The sequence below is a fragment of the Metopolophium dirhodum genome, chromosome 1, assembly GCF_019925205.1.
Source record: "Metopolophium dirhodum isolate CAU chromosome 1, ASM1992520v1, whole genome shotgun sequence".
Lineage (NCBI taxonomy): Eukaryota > Metazoa > Arthropoda > Insecta > Hemiptera > Aphididae > Metopolophium > Metopolophium dirhodum.
This window is the reverse complement of record NC_083560.1, coordinates 19,069,360-19,093,484: the sequence shown is the minus strand read 5'-3', so window position 1 is coordinate 19,093,484 and position 24,125 is coordinate 19,069,360. Positions and strand designations below refer to the sequence as shown.

Below are 24,125 nucleotides of genomic sequence, written 5' to 3'. Positions count from 1 at the left end.
AAGGATGACCACTCACACACCTGCCGGCTACGGTCAGAAAACTCGAGAATGTACGGACCTCTCGGATAAGGGCTCACCTAGATGGTGAGAAAGTTGGGTATATAACAAGTTGTAGGTAACTCCTTACGACTACCGGTTTCAGTCGATTTTTTGATCTTCAGATCGAAATGCGAATTTTTGAGAGTCGAAACTTATTGATCTTGAGGTGTGACTGCGTTGAACCTCGAAGATACGGCCAATATTGAAACGTCGCCTAAGTAAACATCTGAAGTTATTAGACTGGACAAAATACAATAATATTATTTTAACTATTAGTTATTACTTATTATCAATTAGTAATTTCGCGGTATAAGACGTCGTTATCACATTGCTATCAGTGTCCAACAAACGTTGTTATCACTCATCACCGACATTACGATAACAGCATTTTAAAAAATGATTATAATAACAAGTGATAAAAATGATAGTGATTATTACGTCTTAAAATTGCTATTAAAATAATAACACAATATTATAAAGTCGTACCACAGCCGCCTGTTACCCCGTGTCGACTAATGTAAAATACATACAATTATACGAAATAATATTATGTAAACACATTTTGCATGTCCGACGGTAGTGCCACATCAGACTTGCGTCGCGTTACTGTACAACGGAGCTGACCGCCGCCGACTACGGGTTTGCTTCACGGAATTCCTCGCAACCGTAGCCATGGCCGTAAACTTGGACATACAACTGAAGCGGTCGAACAAGGTGTATCGCGAAGGCGTAAGTACGCCGCTGACTCTCGTCCGCGATGGTCGTCAATGATATCGTAGGTAATTGGTACGAATGTTCGCAGGACACGATCGCCGGGGTGGTGGCCATCGACACGCCGACGGACGTCAAACACGAAGGCGTCTTCATGACCATCGAAGGCACGGTCGACTTACAGATCAGCACGCAGAACGTAGGCGCTTTTGATGCTTTCTACAATTCTGTCAAGGTATGCATGTATACGCGCGACCATGTCTCGTCGCCACCACTATATTTACCCACGGTTGTCGACGTATTTTCAGCCGGTGCAGTTGATGATGTGCTCGTTAGAAATAGCCCGCGCCGGCCGCTTTCCGAGTGGTATCACCGAAATACCGTTTGAAGCGCCAGTCACGCCACTCCTGAACAAAGTGCTGTACGAGTCTTATCATGGTGTGTTCATTAATGTCCAGTACCTGCTAAAGGCCGTCATCAAGAGGAATTTCCTGAACAAGGACATTCACAAAACGCTAGAGTTTGTCGTCGAAAATAATGTATGTAAACGTTGGCGGACGACCAAAGCCGTTCCTCATAAAATGTAAAAGAGTGTTCTTATTTGTTACGGTTTCTTTTAGCCATGCTTAAATATGCTGTCGTCTAAAGTGGACAAATTTGTGATAAATCAAAATACTTTGGCAAATGTAAATGATAGTTCCAACATACCAAAGTTTCATATTGTTGGTTCGATCGATTCGGTTATCTGTTCAATTATGCAGCCATTTACTGGAGAAGTGAGATAATATGAGATGTATACTGCATTCAATTATTCATACTTTATAGTTACTTTAAATATTTGTTTATACATTTCTAGATGAAAATTGAACATTCTGATATCCCCATTAAATCAATAGATGTACAATTGGTGCGCGTTGAGACCTGTGGTTGTGCAGAAGGTTTTTCAAAAGATGGTAAATCTTCTCATCTCACTTAAAAGAGCATATAACACAAAAAAAAAGTTTTTAAAAAATGTTCAACTCTAAGAAAAATGGTATACCTATGTTTAACGTTTCTACTCACATTATTCAATGAGTTGAGCTATGAGAAATTGAATAAAGATCCGTGACGTCATTGAGCGGTGCTCGCCATAACTCCCTATTTAATAGATGTAAAAGTCTCTTGCTTCACACAATAATTTACTTACCCTTAAATTATATTTGAATATTTGATGTGCATTTATACACTGAAGATGTTTATGGGTCCAGAATTTGTCTAAAGTGTTAACTTTTAAATAGTAAAATATTTAAGAGGATGTCAGGGCACTATTTGGTTTCTCTCCCACGCGCTTCATAACAAAATGCATTTCCGCAGAATCGTTTTTTCTATGTTTTTAAGTAATCTTAGAGTAAAATCACTCATTACAAATAAGATAGAGAATAATATTTTTGAGGGAATGACATATCGATTTCTCTAAATATTGTTTCAAAACAATTTAAACATAATTTAAATTTACAAAAAATTTTTGTTTATTTTGAAAGTCGAATATAACGTCAAATAACAATAAAACATAAAACCGATATATCATTCGCTCTAAAATATTATTCTATGTCTTTTTTGTAATGGGTGATTTTATTCTAAAATTACTTAAATACATAGGAAAAACGATTCTGCGCAAATGCGTTTTGTCTATGTTGCGCGTGGGTCAGAGAGAGAAAACAAATTGTGCGCTGACATCCTCTTAAAATAATAATTTTCATTTTTTACGCCTTTGTAACCACAGCAGTTACTTATTGCAACACAATATAGTGCACTGGCCATTATCTCAGTATTTACAATATTTCAAAAAAATTAAACGTTTTATTGAAATTCTTTTACTAATTTGTCTTAAGCACAAGGTCACCAATGTATAAGTAAAGCAAACTTCAAAAATCAAATCATTGTATAAAGTGAGCAATTTTTACACATATAATATAGGCATAACCTAACCCAATGACGTCACATAATCATTCTTAATACCCCAATATCTTCTTAAGTAATTATTTTTATTTTTACATTGAATTTTGACTAAATTGTTTTTAATTTTTCTAATATTACAATAATTTAATATTAAATAATAGTTTGATGAAAACATTTATTTGTGTTGTCTGCTTTTTTAAGTTAAAGTCAAAATTGTATTAATTGCATTACCTACTTAAACAATTTTATAGCCACTGAAATTCAAAATATTCAAGTTGCTGAAGGAAATGTATCAACGGGTATCTCAATTCCAATTTACATGATATTTCCAAGGTTATTTTCTTGTTCCACCACGAAAACAACAAATTTTAAAATAGGTAATTTTACAACAAATAACAATTTTCACATGGATTTAAACTAATTATTTATTTATTGTAGCTATTATATTTATAGACATATTTTGGGCTCCACTCCCATTTCGACCAAAACAAACATGATATTTTTATATTCAAGTGTTTCTAAAACAAATTATGAAATGGCCAACATATTTGTATTAGATCTTTGATTGTATAATTTTATAATACCTAGCAATGAAAAACCCAAAGTTATTTTTACATTTGTACAAAGATTTCTGTGTACTGTATAACTAGATAAATATATTTATTATATAAATCAGTGAGCGCATATTTAATGGTAAATATAATAAATCGCTGTGCTTCAATTTTGATTAAAAGCTATTATTTATGTTGGGTGTATTGTTGGTTTTATTTTGTTATAAACTATTTATGGGCTGTAATTAAAACTGTAATGCTAAATTGATACAAATTTAATGAATTAATAGCGAACTAATGGTTCCTTAACATAGTTTATGTATGTTATGCCCATGGATTGGTTCATTCAATTTTAGTGAATCATTTAATGAATCAATGTTGTATATAATCTGTAATAATATAATTATATTTTTGATATGTCATTAAGATGACGCCATACTGGCATGTGTTGTCTCCGTCTTACAAGTGCTTAACACTTTTAACACTGCTGATGCATATATGCGTCAACAGAGTTTATTCCAATAGACCAGTAACGCGTCAAAAACGTATACGTTTATATACGCTTTAATTAAAGCAGATTTTTTTTAATCAACTCTGAAACTAAGATAGGCCAATGACAATGAACTCTAAATTTAAAAGTATGAGTGGTTTTAGTTTTTGTTTTTTCCGTCGTTTCTGAAATCACGGGCGGCGTTGAACGTGTTAACATACCAAATTTACGTTCAGCCGATTACGTTTACATCCGTTAGCTTAAAAACTAGAGTGAATCGACATATTATGAAGCTTGATGGTGAGAACATTATCTGTATTTGTTTTGTATGTCATTTTTTTTATAATAGTTCAAAATTTTAGCAAGTCATATGTATATAATATAGCATAAATTAAAAATGCCCATTACTCACTTAAAAACTAAATAATTGATAAAAATCAACATACAAACACTGATAATGTTGAGGCTTGAGATGAAAGATGACGGCTGACCGTAAATTTGCTATGTTAAGCACTTGTAAGATGGAGACAACACATGCGGGTGTGGCGTCATCTTAATGACATATTAAAAATAAAATCAAAAGGAACATTTAGTTTAAATTAAAATTATAATTTTAGGACAAAAAAAGTATAATATATAAAATTGTTTATCACTCAAGTTTAAAAATTCCGCCATGAAATTATTTGCTAGATACACCTATATCCAAACATAATATTATCAATATTGAATTTCATATTTAGATGATGGTTCAGTGAGTTCCGCATAGAGCGATCATCAGATATAAAAAATCAATAATATGTAATTACTAGAGAATGGATTTGTATGCATTTGCATATTATTTATTCTGATTAATTGTTTGCTAAGTGAGCACATAATTTGTTTTACAAACCACTGGCATTTTAAAGAAAAGCATTCTTAGTAGCGCTCCATAATATTAAATTTATTATTTTAATTAAATATTCAGAAAATAAATGTTCAAACAATTAATAATTTAAGTCTCGTTGATCTAACAAGGGACCGGATAATGATTGCTGCGCTTGCCGACCACTTATAGCAGTCTTTTACTAAAAACAGAATCATATTTTATACTATTTTATACTATTTTATTAAAATATAATTTATCATCTTCCTTCGGTCTTCATAAGCGGAGGAATTCCCTCCACTTCATTTACTTATTATAAAAATGTTAACTTTAAGATCTAATTACACCTATGGGGTAACATATTATGTTATGTATGTTATATATAATCGTAAATTTTGCTAACGTGTTTTGTATTGATGATTTAAACAAATTATTATAATTTAAGGCAAGTTTATCTTCTCTTCCTCCTCAAGAAAATCGTATATACTCTTCTGTTAAGTGCATGATTTGGTTTAGGTTCATAATTTTTTATTCCAATTAATTAATTGTTTTATTAACTAGGAATCAACATAAAGTATAACTGTGTATATAATATGACCTGCATATATGAATATTAATAAAAATTTTTTTTTTCAGAGTTTGAAGTCAATGTTTCTGTTATTTTTGTAGACGATCACTTGGTGACTGAAAATTTTCCAATCACTCTCTTTCGATGAACTATAAATTGTTACTTGTTAATACAGTTTTTTGAAAATAAAATTTTAAATGTATGTTACAAACACATTTTTATATAAATACAAACAATAGCTTGCAGGTATAGATTGTATAACCCATTCACTTGAGTAACATCACAGATAATGGGTTCATAAATTCACTATAACCATTCTTACAATACTATATGAAAATAACAGATTTATAGTCATCAAATTGAAATAATATTAAGTTATAAGTACGGATTTTTATGGCAATTTGATCAGTTAAAAACTAACTTTATTAGTTATAAATGTGATTCATATAATAGAATAAATATACACAATTTTAATTTGTTTTTTTTGTGTTAATTTTGGATTTTATGCAAATTTATTTTTGTCTTAGAGCTTTAACCAATTTTAGTCTACTAATTATTTAAAAAAATACTTATGGTATTAATGTTTTTAAATTTTCAAATATAATTGAAATTAAATTTTGTCAGTTGATGTAGAATTGAGTTTTTTAAAATACGAATATATTTTTTTATTTTTTTTTTTATTCATGGTACAGCATCAACTGCTAAGGTTATTAGCTTGCAACAAAAATTGGTAATTAGTACATAATGGAGTATAGTTATACAATAAATTCTTAAATTAAATTATACATATCAATTTGTTTTAAAAATATGATTATTTTGTTGGTGTTGTCATGGATAGGGCTGAGGGCTTCAAAGAGGTTGTCGGGCAATTTTAGACTTTTTCTGGTATCTGTATGGATACGGCAGTTGATAAGGAGGTGCTTGACTGTGAGAGGTTCTCCGCAGGTTAGGCACATTGCTGGTTCTTCTCTGCGCATAAGATGTCCATGGGACATCTTTGAGTGACCTATATGTAATCTATTGATAACCACTTCATCATGGGGTTTAGGCCAGTATTCGGTAGTATTTTTTATTTCTCTCAGTTTGTTATTGGGTGTACGACGCCATTCAGATTCCCATAAATTAGTAAAAAAGGTGTTGACATTCCTATGGATGTCGATGAGTGAGGAGTACGTGCGTATTTCGGTCAGAGGGTTATTTACTGCTTCACGAGCTACTTTGTCAGCTTTCTCATTGCCATCAATTCCACAATGGCCAGGTGTCCATATGAACCGTATGTTCTTGTTGGCTTTTTCAATGATGTTGCTTATTTTGATTGCTAGGATGCTTGAGTGTAAATTATATTTCAGATTGTTTAGAGCGCTGAGCGAATCTGTACAAATGTTAATGGTGGAATCGGGTAGTTGAATGGCCAGGTGGACTCCTTCCAGGAGTGCAAAGTATTCCGCCGTATATATACTGTTATGGTCTGGTAATTTATACGATATGGATTGCTCTCCGTTTATGATAGCGATCGCAACACCTGAGTTTGTTTTGGAGGCATTTGTATAGATTTGTGGTTTAGATGGGAAAGAGTCCATGATTTCATTGAATAAATTGTTATATATAACATTTAACGTTTCTTTTTTACTATGAACCGCTAGACTGGTGTCCACAAGAAATGTTGGAACCCTCCAAGGAGGCACCACACTGCATTCTCGTTTGATAATTAAATTTGGATCAATATTGGTGTATAACATTTCATATAACATCCTTAAACCCAGTGGTTTTTTTAGATTGGGATTGGAGCAAAATGTATTTGCAAAACAATTTTGTATTAAAAATGGTAATGTTGAGTTTTCTGGGGAGGATAGGATGCGAGCAATATAATTTAGAGCTAATTTGATTCTACGAATGTGAAGGGGAGGTTCTCCAGAGATATATAATATACTTGGAATGGGGCTGCTTCGAAATTCTCCAGTTGCAACTCATGAATATATTATATTATGTGATTGTTGACAAAGATTTTGTTTGGAAATTAAAACAACTTTAACTGTTCAATGCAACTCAGAGTATATATGGAAACAATTTTTTTTATTTTTATAAATTATTTAAAAACAATTAATTAAATTTTAGATTATCCATCAAAAGAAAAATTACAGCAACATTAAACAGTGTAAACATTGTATAAATTATATTTTATTTTAAAACCTGTTCTGTTTTTAAACTTTTTAAAATAATTTTTAATGCTTCAAAATTTGTATTTTAGGTATTATAAGTGTTATTATGTGTACTAAGTAAATATGTTCTTATAATTTTCTTCATTTCATCAATATCCGATCGTTTAAGTTGGTATTGCATTATGAATAATTATGATATATTTTTAATATAATTTAGTTTTTGTTCACCAGTTTTAAATTAGTAATTGTTGCCGAGTGCTAAGATGAACTGGATAAGTTATAAAATTACCCCTAAAACTTAATACCTAATCCTATAAACCAGAGGTATTCAAAAATTTTCATTTCACAGCTCTTTTGTCTTTTCACAATACTTTGTGGGGGCCTTCTAATTATTGTTGATACAGATAGAATATATTATCAGAAAACTATAGTCAAATATTTTATGCTTAGAATAAAACAATATTATATTAACTATTATCGTTATTTTTTTTTCTCTTCTTACCACGGTACCCCTTGGAGTCACAACCCACAATTTGAATACCTCTGTTATAAGCCATTTCACCACCAGAATATAAATTCAACTATATCTTTTTATTGATTCGATGAACATAATATTTAAAATACCTATTATGTGTGGTTCTATGATTGATATAATTAAGTTACAAAATGTACATTATTATATTCTAAAATTTCTTTTTTTTCTTTTATTGCTTGACCATTGCATTTTTTTAGAAACAACTTTACACAGTGTTAGCTAGTTACATAACGCATATTACCTACTATAACGAAATTACTTTTGCAGTTACGCTGTAGTCATTTTATTATAATATATTTAAAATAACGCAATTGTAGCGAATTATTTCCCATGTTATTAAAAAAGTTATGAATGTAGAATTGTAGAATGTATGTCATAACCTAGGAGCTTAGCAGCTTGTGTATTTGAGAAAAATTCAAAATCAATTCAATTAATTTACGACTACAAAAGTTTTAGATAATAATCAACAATATTGTCAAAGATCCCAGGAATTAATATTTGTACATTTTGTTCATGTGGAATATTAAGTCATTAACCTACATCATCAATGATATACTTATATGCTAAACCATATATTTGTATAATACTTATTTATTTTATTTTATTTTTAGCATACATTACAGGCGTGAGCCCTGTTTACATTTATTATTAATACAAGTAATTTATTACAATAGTGGGATATAACAGTGCAATATACATAAATACACATATACATAAATATACATAAATATTTGATTAGGTTTGTGAGACGGTAAAGGAGGGGTCAGAATTGGCAATAGACATACAGCGCCGAAGTGGTTCGTTTAAACCAGCGGGTCTCAACCTGGGGTACGCGTACCCCTAGGGGTACGTGGCATGATCTCAAGGGGCACGCGAAAAGAAAATTGAGTAATGGCGGAAAAAGTGTAATTTAATGTAACTGAAATAGTTTGCTATTAACGAAATATTTAATAATTGTGTACTGATTACAATGTAGAGTCTGCGATTTAATGTTATTAATGCGATAACATTTTATCGTTATAATATGAACACTGTAGAAGTGTAGAATGTAGATAATTTAAGTAGATCAACTTTTGTAGATTATTTTTAGACAATAAATTGTAGAGACTCGTTATATTGCTGTATTACAGATAAGCCATATAAGGTACCTACACGTGAACGGTTAATAATCGTCAACTATTCAGTTGTTATATGATATTTGTGAGTGGTACATGTTTCAAAAAATTAAGTTCAAGCAAACAAGCTCAAGGTTCACATTAAAATAAAATTGTTTAGTTGATATTATTTTTTTTATATACATTGTTTGGCGCAAGCTAATTAAAATAAATAAATATTTCCAAATTTTCCTTAAAAATAATTATTATTATTATTATTTTCCATTATTTATATTCAAAATTGATATTTGGGGTACGTGAAATAGTGGTGAGTGGTAAAAGGGTACGTGAATGAAATAACGTTGAGAACCACTGGTTTAAACCATAGTTAGTGGAGGAGGTAGGTAAATTAAAAGTGGTATGTTGACGGGTGAAGCGAGGGGGGACATTTAAAGGAATAAGAGAGAGAAGGTGAGGTGAGTCAATCTGCCCATTTAATAATTTGGATAGAAATGTAAGGTTAGAAGCATGCCTACGATCAGCTAGTGAATCTAGTTTGAGATATTCGCGTACTGGTAAATAATTATGAGGAGGACATTCAACACTGAGTACATGACTGGAATATTTTAAGAATTTATTTTGGACTCGCTCAAGCATTATTGCGTTTTGTGCAGTATTAGGATCCCAAATGACAGAGCCGTATTCAAGAGTAGGCCTAACAAGTGAACAATTATTAGTCATTATGCACTATTTTTGTAGGTAATTAATTAAAAAAAAAAAGTAATGTTCTTAGTAATGCCTTATTTTTGGAATGAATAAGTAACATAATATAATAAAAATAATATTGGACAAAACAAATGTAATTTAATTAAAAATATTTAGTGTAACGTAATCGTATTACTTTTCAAAAGTAATTTACCCAACACTGCATATACGTACGTGAACAATATAAATAGTAATCAAAATAATATATACAAATTTAACTAAAAAAATAGTTTGGGAGTGATGGGCCTCATTAGGTATCTACATCATTTGTAAGACGGGATTGTTGTATAAATAATTAGTCGCACACATTAGATTGTGGAACGTAGAAAACTTATACAAGTTAGCACTTGGAACCTTAAAATTTACCTTAGCTAATAGATCAGGAGCATCTACAAGTTCAGATTACAATAAAGTGCAACACAAATTTAATCAAATTATTTATTAAATCCATTTTTGTTTAATATTACAGATAGAATGAGGCAAATGTACAAACATTTAAAAAAATATATATAAATACAACTTGGAACAGTTTTCAACTGGCTAACTTCTAAACTAAGATAGCTACACTTTTGATTTTGGTGTCAAAAGTTTACTCTTAGATTGCTTATTAACACCTTTATAGTTCTAAATATTTTAGTTTTACTTAAGTATATTATTTTATTTTTGTCCCAAGTTGAACACAGCATGCTACAAGAATGCTTAAAAGTCATGTTTTTAATGCCAATGACAACTTGGTACACATAAAAACTGTTTAAAAATATTGTTCTGTAGTACTTGGAAAAAAAATTCAAAGTATTTATACATTTATAGAAAAAAAACAAATTAAAAATATTTTTTTTTACATAGGTAAATAAAACATGTGTACTATGTTAATAAAATAAAATAAAAACGAGTCTTTCCTTGAGGATACAAGATATATATAAATAAAAAAATTATGAGTACCTATGTCCCTAGTTGTGTTACATGCAGTGTTGAATCCAGGTATACTTCAGGGGGGGGGGGGTGCAAATGCCCCCCCCCCTGAAATTTCTTTTGCACCCCCTGACAAATACAACTTTCAACAAAATATACCTATTTATTAAATGCACAATACTCGTTACGATTACTGCACCTAATGGCGTTCAATAAAATATAATTTATTTATATCAATGTTTTTTTACCGTATATGTACTATGTACTGACTTTCCCAAAATTACAGCAGTTGAAAGATAGCGAAAAATAATAATTACGAATTACAATTTATGATGACGGCTGGATAATCTAAAACTACGTATGGTACATACCTAGACCTACCTACTAATGTCCGTGGTGACTCAAATAATAAGTTTAATCAGTGCTGCCTAGTTATTTGTACCTGTTTGTTGATACGTGACAAAAATATCAGGTTTTTTTTCACAAAATAAAATAATTAATACTTCAGGGCCCCATGATTCTCATCATGAAATGATTAACACGGATTTAGATGAATTGCCTACGCCTACATCTACAAAAAAAGGTAAAGAAAAAAGATTTTCCATGGCTTTAGGCTTTATTTTTATGTTCAACTTAATGGTGCTTTTTGCAAATTATGTGAAAAACATGCTGTTAATGATTCCGTACTATTGACATGCACAGAAAGAGTTTCTATTAAATCAAATCACCATTTAATAATTTTAAAAAAGCACTGGGAAAAGATGGTAAATTAAACAAACACAACAATTCTGCATCACATATTCACAGTATAGAGTAAGAAAGACTGATATTGGTATTCTCAAAAATCCTGTTTATTGCCAAATTCTAAATCAAAGTTCCGAAGAATGTAAAATCAATAGAAAACATTTCTCTATCTTATGTCGCTCAATTTATTTTTTGGCTAAAGAAGAAATAGCACACACAACCAAATATGAACCTTTAGTTAAACGATTAATTGTGAAAAGTAGTGAATCATTTGAAAATAGAATCGTCACAAATAGTGATAGACCTACATATATTAGCAATGTTACAGCTAGTGAGCTTTTATGTTGTGCATCAGAAATATTATATAAGAAATAAAATAATGAAGTTATTGGAAAAAAATTTTCTTTAAAGGCCGATAAAAGCACAAATGTTAACAATAAATCTGAATCATCTATATGTATTCGTTTTGTTAAAAATAATCAACCAGTTGAACAATTTCTTGGTAGAGATTTATCTGATACTAAAGCCCATAAATCGTAAACGAAATAAGTTCTGAATGAACAAAACACAATCTATCTTACCAAAATATTATTGCCTTTGATTTTGATGGGGCTGCAAACATGTCGGGCAATAAAATTGGAGTTCGTAAACTTGTTAGTGAAAAAGCTGGAAGGGAAGTTCCTTATATACATTATCGAGCACATATATTATCACTTGCACTAACTAGTATGCGTAATAAATTTCCAAAAATTAAACGCGTGTTTCATGTCTTAAAAGATATCTATAAATTATTTCACCAATTGCCCAAACGTGAGGAAATACTTCACAGAGTGCAAGCTATAATTAATGATCCTGTTTTAAAAATACCAGAGGATATAGAAATCTGTTGGTTAAGCCACTACAAAATTGTCCATGCAATCAAACAGTCGTATATTGCTATTGCTACAACTTGTGAACATATACATCAAGATGGTGCTGATTTAGCCTCATTAGCAGGTGGGATTTAGTTAAGTCTCCGCGAAGAAAGTTTTATTATATTGTTGAGTGAATTGGACGAAATACTAGGTACCGTTTCTAATTTAAGTTTAATATTACAAGCTCCCAAGTTATGTATTTCGGTTTTACCTACTATAGTTAAAGGTACGAAAGATCATTTAAATCAAATTGCAGAAAATTTAAAACAAGATGTCTATAATAGCACTATTATTAATAATTCTACCGAAATTTCAAAGAGACTTAATTCATTAAAATAAGATTATGGCATTAAAAATACATTAGGGTATATTTTATCATTTTTAGAACAAGTAATAAAAGAGATATTTGAGACTGTATGCTGTATAAAAATAGGGAGACGTTATTATTTGTGTTTTGGGCTGTATCTCATTGAGTTCATAAATAATTTTGTGTAGATAATGATAAAAAAAAAAGTTGATTATCTCAAATATCGTGCAGCCACAACGAATTAACGTAAAATTAATTTTCCTGTCCGAAGTTGAACGCATGTCCCAAGTTGTACCATTTGACGGTATCAAAAATATTAGGCTGGATTGTGGGTCTTCAAATCATATCATCAACTGAAAATAATAACAATATTATTTAATGTTGACATTATGTTATGTAAATATTCGTAACCATTACAAAAACAAAATTCAGTTAAAAATAGATATGTACAAAATCATAAGTATTTATTAAGAGGACGCTACACATCCATATTTTGTTGTCTCTGTCTTAAAAGTGTGTAACATAGATATTTTTCGCTCACGTTTAACTCTATTAGTTTAAAAATTAGAGTGAATTATAAGATTTTAAGATAAGATTATTATCTAGGACATCTCTGGCTTTTTATCATATTTTAAGATGATGCCTCACCCTCCGTCTTACAAGTGTGTAACATAGCAAATTTACGCTCAGCAGATCATGTTTAGTTCAGTTAGTTTAAAAATTAGAGTGTATCGACCAATTATAAAACTTGATGGTAAGAATGTTATCTGTGTTTGTATGTTTGTTTTTTTACAATTATTCAGTTTTTAAGCAAATTATGAGCATTTTTAATTTACGCTATATTATATACGCACAAGTTACTAACCAATTTAACTTTCATAAAAAAAAAGCATATGGAAACCCATACAAGGTTCTTACCATCGAGTTTCATTATAGGTCAATTAATTCTAATTGTTAAACTAACAGAGCTAAACGTGATCTGCTGAGCATAGAATTTGCTATGATGCGCACTTGTAAGACAGAGACGACAAATGTCCGAGTAGCGTTCTCTTATAGGTATGTCGTATGTGTCTAAGGCACACTTATTGTTAATCAATTACACAAAAAACAAATAATTGTTACTCACTATTCATAGGCATTTCATCGATCCGTGTTGAATAATATTGTTCAATATCACGTAAAATTTTAGTTATCGAGCTTAACAAAAATAATTGCCACACCAATGCGACCAAATCTTCCAGAACGGCCAATCCTAAAAAAGAAATAAACAAAAAATGTATATAGTATATACAATATGAATAAATGAGTTAATAAAATAAGATAATGATATAAATATATATTATAAATACTACCTCAGGGTAATATATTATTTGATGTTCATTTTATAATATACAATTAAGTACTTGTAAGTTGTAAATAATCACTTTAATTAAGAGGACGTTACACCAACATTTGTTGTCTCCATCTTACAAGTGCATAACATAGCAAATTTTAAGCTCAGCAGAGCACGTTTAACTCTATTAGTTTAAAAATTAGAGAGAATTTACCTCTTCTAAAATTTAAAGATAATAATATTATCTGGGGCATCTCATAGGCTTTTTGTTATATTTTAATTTTAAAGTGAGTTATGAGTATTTTGGTATACAAACAATTTACAATTTTAAAATACTCATAAATCGCTTTAAAATTAAGAAGAATTTATGGGAAGCCCTAGATAATAATCGCCTTGAAAAACAAAAAAAAAATAAGGAAAACCTGGAATTTTTACCCAAAATTGATTTTAGTTTTTTGCGTAGTTCTATAAAAAATTACTGTAGATAAGTGACATTTTCATATAACATTTGTATTAGTATTTTCTATGCACTTGTTTTGAGCTGTTTACGGACATTTTCGGTTTCCAATATTTTTAGTTTTTTTCTATGAATGTCAATAAAATTGTATTTGTTGAGTCAATAAGCTTGAACAATTAATACAAGGCTACTGGTACATTGTTACTATAGTAGTTGAAAAATATTAAAAATACATAGGCACAATTTTTTTTTATTAGTATTTTAAGTTAAGCATAATTTATCAAATTTAAAATTTAAAAATTTATAAAATGTTTATTTTTAATAGCTAAAGTTTGAAAATTTAAAACAAGGTTCTGCGTAAATTGGTTATACTTACATAAAATTACTTTATTCACAATAATATCATAAAATATACTTAGTAATATCATAAGCTGTCTTCGCTCAGAGTCGTTTTTCTTATACAACAATATTACACTGACAATAATATCATTGAATTCAAATTTAACACAATCCATTACAGTGCCCACTTGTAACCTACTGTACAGCAGAGCGACACCCACTTTTAATATTTTTACGTCTACATAGCTGTTTACTATTTACTATTTACTTATAATTTTTTGTTTTTTATTTATATAAAACTTTTACTATTATTATAACATTACTTGTTAGATTATTTGTATACATAATGTCATTATATACCACTGACATTATATTTTATTTGATGTAATTGGAATTTTTTTTCCATGAATGAAAAATTATTTATATTACTATTATTATTAATTATTAATATTTTTTAATTTTTTAACTACAAAATAATTTGAAAATTTATGATGTTTTGATAGATTTTGTAAACATTTTAACTTTAAATGCATTTGTATTTTTAATATTTGTCAACTGCTTATTTATTACTTATGAGGAAATTTGTGTTAAATTTTCAAGCTTATTGACCCCACGAATATAATTTTATCGACATTTACAGAATAAAAAACTAAAATTGAAAATGTCTATAAAAATACTCAAAACAAGTCAAAATATTTTTAAATATTTATAAAAATAATTAACATGTATAGAAAAAGTAAGCACGAGCATTTAAGAGGTCTCCACACCCGCTGTGTCGTCTCCGTCTTACAAGTGCGTAACATAGACAATTTTACAGTCAGCAGCATAGTAGATCACGTTTAGCTCTGTTGGTTTAAAAATTAGAGTGAATTGACCTATTTTTAAATTTAGAATGAGAATATCATCTAGGCAATCACATACGCTTTTTGTTATATTTTAAATTTAAAACTAGTTATGAGTATTTTAATGTGTACTAACAATTCAGTTGTGATCTTTTGTCTGTCTAGTGCGGTTGTGTTACGATTAATATAATTGTCCTCGCTCTCTTATCTATAATGCCGTGTAACGTCTGTAAATCGAACGTTTCACCAACAAAAAAAATCACGTGTTCTTTTTGTGGAAAATTTTTTCATCAAAACTGTTTGTCTAATTACAATAAAAACAAAAATGACCCATTAAACTGGATATGTGATGAATGTGAACAAGATATAATTATTAAAAAAAATGTTACCTCAAGGAAGAACCGTCAAGAAAATGAAAAAATAATTGACATCAACAATGTTAATAATATAACTTCGGTTGATATTAATGAAATAAAAACATCGATCAGTAAGATTTTAAATAAATTAAATAATCTAACAACATCCTACAACGCAATTGAAAAATCTATGTCCTTTTTATCTGATAAAGTGGATGAGTATAATTTAAAATTACAGAGCATAATCAAAAAAGTAAATGATAATGAAACTAGACTAAATACTTATGATACTAAAATTGCTAAATTTCAACGAGAAATTGATATTTTAAAAGGTAATATTAATATTACAGAACAAACAAAACTTGCTAACAACTTAGATATAACTGGTGTACCCAAAACGACCAATGAAAATTTAAAGGCTGTAATTTCGACTTTAGCTAAAATTGTTAAAGTTGAAGTAAAAGAAGAACACATAAATAAAATTTACCATTTAAAACATAAAGATGAAAATAATAGTCGTGTTATCGTTGAATTTAACAATAAAGAAGTGAAGAATAATTTATTATCCGCCATCAAATCCAGAGTTAAGACGAAAATTTCTATCCTAGCAAAAGAAATACGTAATAGTTTTCCTGAAAATCACATTTATGTGAATGAACAATTATCTGCTGTGAATAGAAAAATGTATTGGCTTGCAAAACAAATATCTAAAAAATATAAGTATGATTATGTCTGGGCAAACGGAAGTGGAGTCTTTATGAAAAAAGCGGAAGGTATGTATGGTACGCGTATTACTAATCTGTCCCAATGAATGGCAATTGATACCGAAAAATCATTTGATCAACTATGGAATGATAATTAAGCCTCATCGTTAGTCAAAAACTTAATCAATTTTAGTATTTTATTTTTATTTTATGAATAATACCGATATCAATTTTTTACTTAACAATATTATGGATATTAACAATGTTAAAACTATATCAGTTAATTATATTGACAATATAAAATTTAATAAAAACTGTATTAGTGTTTTTTCGATGAACATTAGTAGCCTTAAAGCACATATTAATGAACTAATAACATACTTAAGTTCCATAAACAACAGATTTGATATAATAGTTTTAAGTGAGACATGGATGAAAGACAAGTGTGATATAAAAATTAATGGATACCAAGTGTTTCATTCTTTAGGATTAATAAATAAATCGGATGGGGTTTCCATACTTATTAGTGATGACTGTACATTTGACAACATTTCTACTCAAATTGTTGATAACTGCAGTTCAATACAATTATCAGTAAATAAAGGTGGGTTTCAGTATAAAGTTACAGGTATATATCGGTCACAATGTTATAATACTAAACAGTTTATTACCTCATTAGATGACTATCTTTCAGATAATGATTTTAAAAGTAATCATATAATCTGTGGTGATATTAACATCAATTTGTTTTCCAATTTATTCGAATCTAATGCATATCTTAATACAATGGCCAAGTTTGGATTTACCTCTGCAATTAACGATTTCACTAGAGTTAATGGTAATTCTAAAACATGTATTGACCATATTTTTGTAAAACAATCTAAGACTATAGCTGATCACGCTATCATAAATGGTAGTACATTTACTGCATATATCCTTAAATGTAATATAACTGATCACTTTAGCACTATTATTATTAACGAGATACTGCCTCTCATCGATAGAAACAATAGTATTAATTATACTGAACGGATCCTTATTAACTTTGACCATCTTAATATGCTAATTAGTACCGAGAATTGGGATTGGCTAAATCATTATAATTGTGTAGATAATATGCTTGAAAAATTTAATCAGGTGCTAAACTCGTTTATTATTTCACCCTCGACCAATATTAAGCATTGTAAATCTAAAAATAAAAAAATTAAACAATGGATTACTAAAGGGTTAATTACGTCAATAAGAAATCGAGAAAAATTATATAAGAAATCACTCAAACAACCATTCAATACGTTACTTAAATGTAAATACGTTAAATATAGGAACATATTGAATAATACAATTAAGCTAGCCAGGAACCTTTACTATCAAAATCTTATAAATCTTGAGGGCTCAGATTCTAAAAAAATATGGAATTTAATTAAAGATGTATCATACACTAATAAATCAAAAAAATCGAATGTTAGCAATCAAAGAAATAACGATGGTGAAAAAATAACTGGAAAGCAAAACATAGCACACGAGTTTAATAGTTTCTTCTCTAAAGTCGGCAGCGTAATTTCTAATAATATTAAGATTAGCAATTTCCAACCTATAAGTTTTGATACACTAAACAAAAACTGTTATATTTCTGAAACTATATTTTTAAAACCAATTGAAACACTTGAAGTCCTTAACCTATTAAATAGTATTAAAAATTTCAATTCCTTTTCTAAAAACTCGATATCTAATTATATTCTTAAAAAAACGTCAAATGCTATAGCTGTACCCTTATCTATAATATTTAATAGCTTTATTTCTAATGAGAAATTCCCTAAATCATTTAAAGAATCCAAAGTTATACCTATTTACAAAAATGGCGATAAAAGTAAATGTTCGAATTACAGGCTTATATCGCTCACTTTAACTCTGTCTAAATTATTTGAAAAGTGCCTTAAAAGTAGGTTACTAGACTTTTTAAACAAACATAATTTTTTTCACAATAATCAATTTGGTTTCCGAAGTAATATTTCGATTAATAATGCACTATACAAAACCACTCAATATATATATGAAAATCTAGATAACGAGCAACATGTTCTTGGAATTTTTTTAGATATTAAGAAAGCTTTTGATTCAGTTGATCATACAATTCTTCTCGAAAAACTGTATTACTGTGGAATAAGAGGTGCTGCTTATAATTTATTTAAGTCATACCTAAATGGTCGAGCACAAAGAGTTAAAATAGATGATTATTATAGTAATGTACAAGAAATTGATTACTCAGTGCCACAAGGTACCGTATTAGGACCGATATTATTCATAATATACATTAATGGACTTCTTAATCAAGATTCTCCTGGAAACATAATTTGTTTTGCTGATGATACCGTCATCTTATTAAAGAGTTCGTGTATAAATAATTTATATAAAATGGCTGAGAAAAGTTTTCGTATTGTTAAAAGCTGGCTAGATAATAATTCACTAGAGATTAATAGTGAAAAAACTAATTACATTCACTTTGGTATACAAAAATCTATACATTTAAATAATTATAAAATCATTGCTCATACTAATAGTTGTATCAACAATAATACTAAAAATAATGTATACAAATGTAGTGAATTAAAAAGAGTAAACCATGTTAAATATCTTGGAATATTTATTGATGATAAGTTAAAATGGGATATTCATATAAACTATTTAAATAATTCACTTAGAAAATTTTTCTATGTATATAAATCTCTTAAATCTGTTTTAAACTTCAAATTAAAAAAATTAACTTACTATGCATTAATACAATAAATTCTTTCTTATGGAATTTCTTTTTGGGGAGGGACATATCACACTCACTTTACGAATCTTGAAGTCACTTTGAACTCACTTCTTAAATTTATTTTTATAAACCTACGTTATTTCCTACAGTTAATTTATACAAAGAGCTAAATATATTAAATTTAAAATCACTGTATACAAAAAACATTTGCTTACTATTTTATGATATGAAAAAATGTATTGATATTCCGTGTCATGATTACAATACTCGCTTTAAGATTAATACTAATGTCGTCGTACCTAAAATGAACACAGTATTTGGGCAACAAAGCCCTAGATATAAATTCATTCAATACTGTACTATTTATAATTTTAATATTCATAACTTTAAGAGTTTCAAGATGTATAAAAAATATATAAATAATGCTCTGTCTCAATAATCTATACTTTAATTTAGAAATTAATTAATATTATTTTTCACTGTTAATAGTTAAATTTGTGTTAAAATTAATTACTATTATCAAATAATTCTATTTAATCTTCTAATAATACCAGTATATTATAAACCACAGAATATGCTATCTTAACATTTTATTTACTTACGATAATATATATATATCATATAGGCTATAGCCTTTATAATGCAACTACTAATTGTTCTTTATCCTTTCTTTTATTAACTTTCTTGTGCATACTCTACCTATTTATTTTGTTCTTTTTTTGCTTTATTATTTGTCAATAACGATCATAATCAATAATATCTAAATCTGTATCACAATTCCCTCTTTTCAGCACAAGCTCAGCTTTTGAAAAGAGAACCAATGTATTTTAATGTAATTTTTTGTTTTGTTACTCATAAATTGTTTCTAATTGTTATAATTTGGTGACAATAAATATTATTATTATTATTATTATTATTGATTTAAAATTTTACACACGGACAACATAGCTAATTTTCGTTCACTAGTTTCAATAGTGTGCAGTAAGTTTTGATATTAGAGTGAATTGTCATATTATCAAACTTTTTAAGCAAGAACATCTCTCGTTGGTTTTTTACTATATTTTAGTTTTGAAGTGAATTATGAGCATACAAGAAAATTAATATGTGACATACTCATAACTCACTTAAAAATTAAAATATAATCAAAAACCAAAGAGAGGTCACAGATAATGTTGTTATTTAAAAGTTTGATAATAGGTAAATTCACTGTAACATCAAAACTAACGGCACACTACCTATTGAAATTATCGAACGAAACTTTGCGATGTCGTTTGTGTATAAGACGGATACAACACATGCGGGTGCGACGTCCTCTTAATGTAAACTTCAAGTACCTACGGTTAATAATTTTTAAATAACAACAATATAAGAAAATTGTTTTATAAATTTGTTAATTTACAGGTGAATATCCAATTTCTAACTTCAAACGCTCATAAAAATTAATTTGACTTTCTGGTAATTTTTTTTGTTAAATTTAGAGAATCTTAAGGGAGTTCTTGTATGCAAATTTCAAGGCTTAGATATAAATAGAAAATTTTTTTATGAATCAACAGCTCAAAATAAATGGCAAATTTTCGTGATTTTGAAGAATTTTGTCAAACATCTATCTTCAGACGCTCATAAAGAAATATATTATGAATTTACGTTAAACTTTTTTTTTAATTCCCCCTAACATCAACTTAGACAGAGACAACAGAAATCCGCGTGGTGTCCTCTTAAGACACAAAATAGCAGTTGGATAAAAAGTTTAAATACCTCTGATAACAATATAGTCCTTAAAGTTGATATAGCCTAATTGCTTATAGCTAGGAAACACTTACGTTTGTCCAGAATGAAATTCTTTCATTATTGCATCCCTTTCTTTTTGTAGCATGTCTCCATGCATTGAACTGACGGTAAAATTAGATGCCCTCATCTTCTCATAGAGCCAATCTACCTAAATAGACAATAATAATGAGGTATAGGTTAGTAATAATTTTCATTTATTTTACAACAAATCACTAACCTTCGTTTTTTAACAAAAAATTACTGCTTGACTTATTGTTAGATTATCATAAAGATCACAAAATGTGTCAAATTTCTATTCCTCGCATTCAACTGCTACAAAGAATTGTTTTATACCTTCAAGAGTCAGTTAATTACTACAAATATAATTAATAGTTATATGTTATGTTTGACTTTTTGTCTCTTAAAAATATACGTATACAAACTGTTTGATTAATATCCTAATAGGATTGGTCATGAATTTATTAGGCATTTATAATATTTCATGTGGCATTGTAGCAGATACTAAAATCACCTAAGGAAATAAATAAAACCAGAAAACATTATTATGTAATGTATTGTTACAACATCCAATAGCCATAGATGTGGAGGACAATGTAATAATAATAAAAAAAAAACCATAAAACATTTTGAACTGAATCAAAAATAATGTTAAGTTTAATCATACCTGAGTATTTGATGGCAAAAAAACGATATATATGATATAATTGTCTCTTGAATCATTTGTTCAACATTTCATCTGCTTCATCTAACACAAGCATTTTTATGTTACTTGTACGCAATGTTTTCCGTCTTATCATATCTATAAAAACAATAAATTTTAGTTAAATAATATGTTTTTTTAATAACATTGCTATATTATACATACCAATCACACGTCCAGGAGTACAGGAGTTCCAGAAACAATGTGCTGACCAAAATCCAGTTTTCTCAAGTCTTCACCAAGGTTGGTACCACCAATACAAGCATGACAATGAACATTTAAATAATCTCCTAAGACTACCTAAATAATAGTTTAATTGGATTAATAAATTATTTAAGTTCTAAACTAAGCTATCATTATAAGAAACTAAAATAAAAAAAATGTATTATGAATGTTTTAATTTAATGATAAATGGCATTTAAATTGGTTAAAATTATATGAAATCAAAGTAGGTAGGTACCTATAAAGTATTTAATGTTATTAATAATAATATTTTAACAATATCAGAAAACATTACATCTAGTGGAGATTTCACCATCAACTTTCATTTGGTATTTTAGTTAAAGATAATAATTTATCTAAATAGTAAAATAAACAATATTAAGTCCAACAGCTTTTAACATTTACATTTATTACATTAAATGATGACATAAATATTTAAAAATAATTTAAGCTTTAAGCAATAATGCTTAACATACCTCCCTTCCTTTTGAAATTACTAAAGTAACTAAATAGTAAATACAATTTGAATTGAGGTTCAAACCGGTATCATTATTAATTTCAATAACTATTCTCATAAATATATATTTATTATACGAGGAACAAAAAAATGATTGAGAATATTATAATTAAGGGGGCAAACTCGTACATTTGTATGAGCCGCATGCATTTAAAATAGTTAAAACTATTTCCGTTATTCATTCATTGTGAAAATTACATTGATGAAATTAAGGTATTATAAATAATAATATTATCTGTTATGTCAGAAGCTTTTTTTTAATATTTTTATTTTTAAGAAAGCAACCAATAATTATAAAGAACTAAAAATTAAATACTAACAAAAATATCTTAAAAATCAACATATTAAAAACAAATCTTTTGACAAAACCCAGATGATAATATTATTCTTTATAATCGTGCTATGGGCTCTGTGTGTGTGTGTTCCTACATTAAAACTGTTATAATAGATATTATAATGATACATTTTAATTTCAATAATATACCTAATCATAATGAGTTAAATAAGGAAATAAGTTATTACCTACTAGGTATATTCTACACGTGTGAGACACAATTCTTACTGGTGCATGGCCCATCATAAAAAGGGCCTCAAGACAGAATATTTTACAAATTTAAATGTACACATATAAATTTTATTGTTTGACGTTTTCATATGAATTTAAGATAAAATCAAGAACTCGGCTGGGTCACTTAGACTTGTTATACTTATAATTTTTGTTGCACTCGGTATTACACAAAATGGTCACGACGAATAGGGTGAAAAACACTCGGCATTCGACACAAACCTTTTGAATTCGTACGGTCAGCTCTCGGGTCGGCGAAAGACACAACGCCTGTGTGTCTCTGAGCTGCATGTCGACGGACTGTAACATAATGGCGATGGAAATCGTGCCGTCTTGCCGGTGCCCGATTGGGCTCGAGCTATAACATCGTGTCCATTGACAATCGGCTTTATGGCGCGCTGTTGGATGGCCCAAGGCCGTTAAAAATCTAAACAGCAAAAGGTTACTACACATGTATATTATACATGTGGCGCGTCCCAATCGGGCATAGGCGGCGGGGTTAGACGAGACTTACCGTACGCGTATATGCCTCGGATGAGGTCTTCCCGGAGGTTCATCTGGTCGAAGCCGGACAGCACTTCAACACCTTCGCTGGACGCGTACTGGATGCGCAAGAAGTGATCAGGCAGCCGGTCGCCTCTCTCCCGTCGTACGACCATTGCGCTATTTCTGATAGATGAGCGACGGCGACCGGCCGCGACAGCGGATGGTGTCTCCCGCGAGATTCTGAATAAAATTCGAAATTTCGAAATTTTGAACCGGTCATTTGACGCGGGCCGGGCAGTATGTCGAGCAGGGACCATCGATATTGTGAACACGGTATACCCGGTTAATGGTTACCCGCATAGACGTCCCCCCGTAACCACAGGATAATATTATTATGCGCGTCGCTTGTGGCCGGTCATGGAGTGGAAAACGAACGGCACGCGGCGAACGAGAATGCAACACGTAGGATATT

At 29.3% G+C, this 24,125-nt stretch overlaps 2 protein-coding genes and 1 pseudogene across 2 annotated transcripts in view; 1 reads left to right on the top strand and 2 right to left on the bottom strand.

The window, feature by feature from the left end:
* Window positions 1–320, bottom strand: part of LOC132936367 (uncharacterized) — a 35,309-nt gene extending 34,989 nt beyond the window's left edge. The window contains exon 1 of the mRNA XM_061003088.1: window positions 21–320. The gene's annotated coding sequence lies outside the window, so the exon portion shown is untranslated. The remainder of the gene's footprint in view (window positions 1–20) is intronic.
* A 155-nt stretch (window positions 321–475) lies between these two features.
* LOC132936129 (vacuolar protein sorting-associated protein 26C) lies at window positions 476–5,633 on the top strand. The gene is made up of 7 exons (XM_061002816.1): window positions 476–768; window positions 842–985; window positions 1,059–1,289; window positions 1,371–1,526; window positions 1,607–1,703; window positions 2,940–3,065; window positions 5,228–5,633. The coding sequence occupies exons 1-7, from the start codon at window positions 712–714 to the stop codon at window positions 5,305–5,307; spliced, it is 891 nt and encodes a 296-aa protein (XP_060858799.1). The 5' UTR covers window positions 476–711; the 3' UTR covers window positions 5,308–5,633.
* Window positions 5,634–7,415: 1,782 nt separating this feature from the next.
* LOC132936130 (eukaryotic initiation factor 4A-III-like) lies at window positions 7,416–24,113 on the bottom strand (annotated as a pseudogene).
* Window positions 24,114–24,125: the final 12 nt, after the last annotated feature.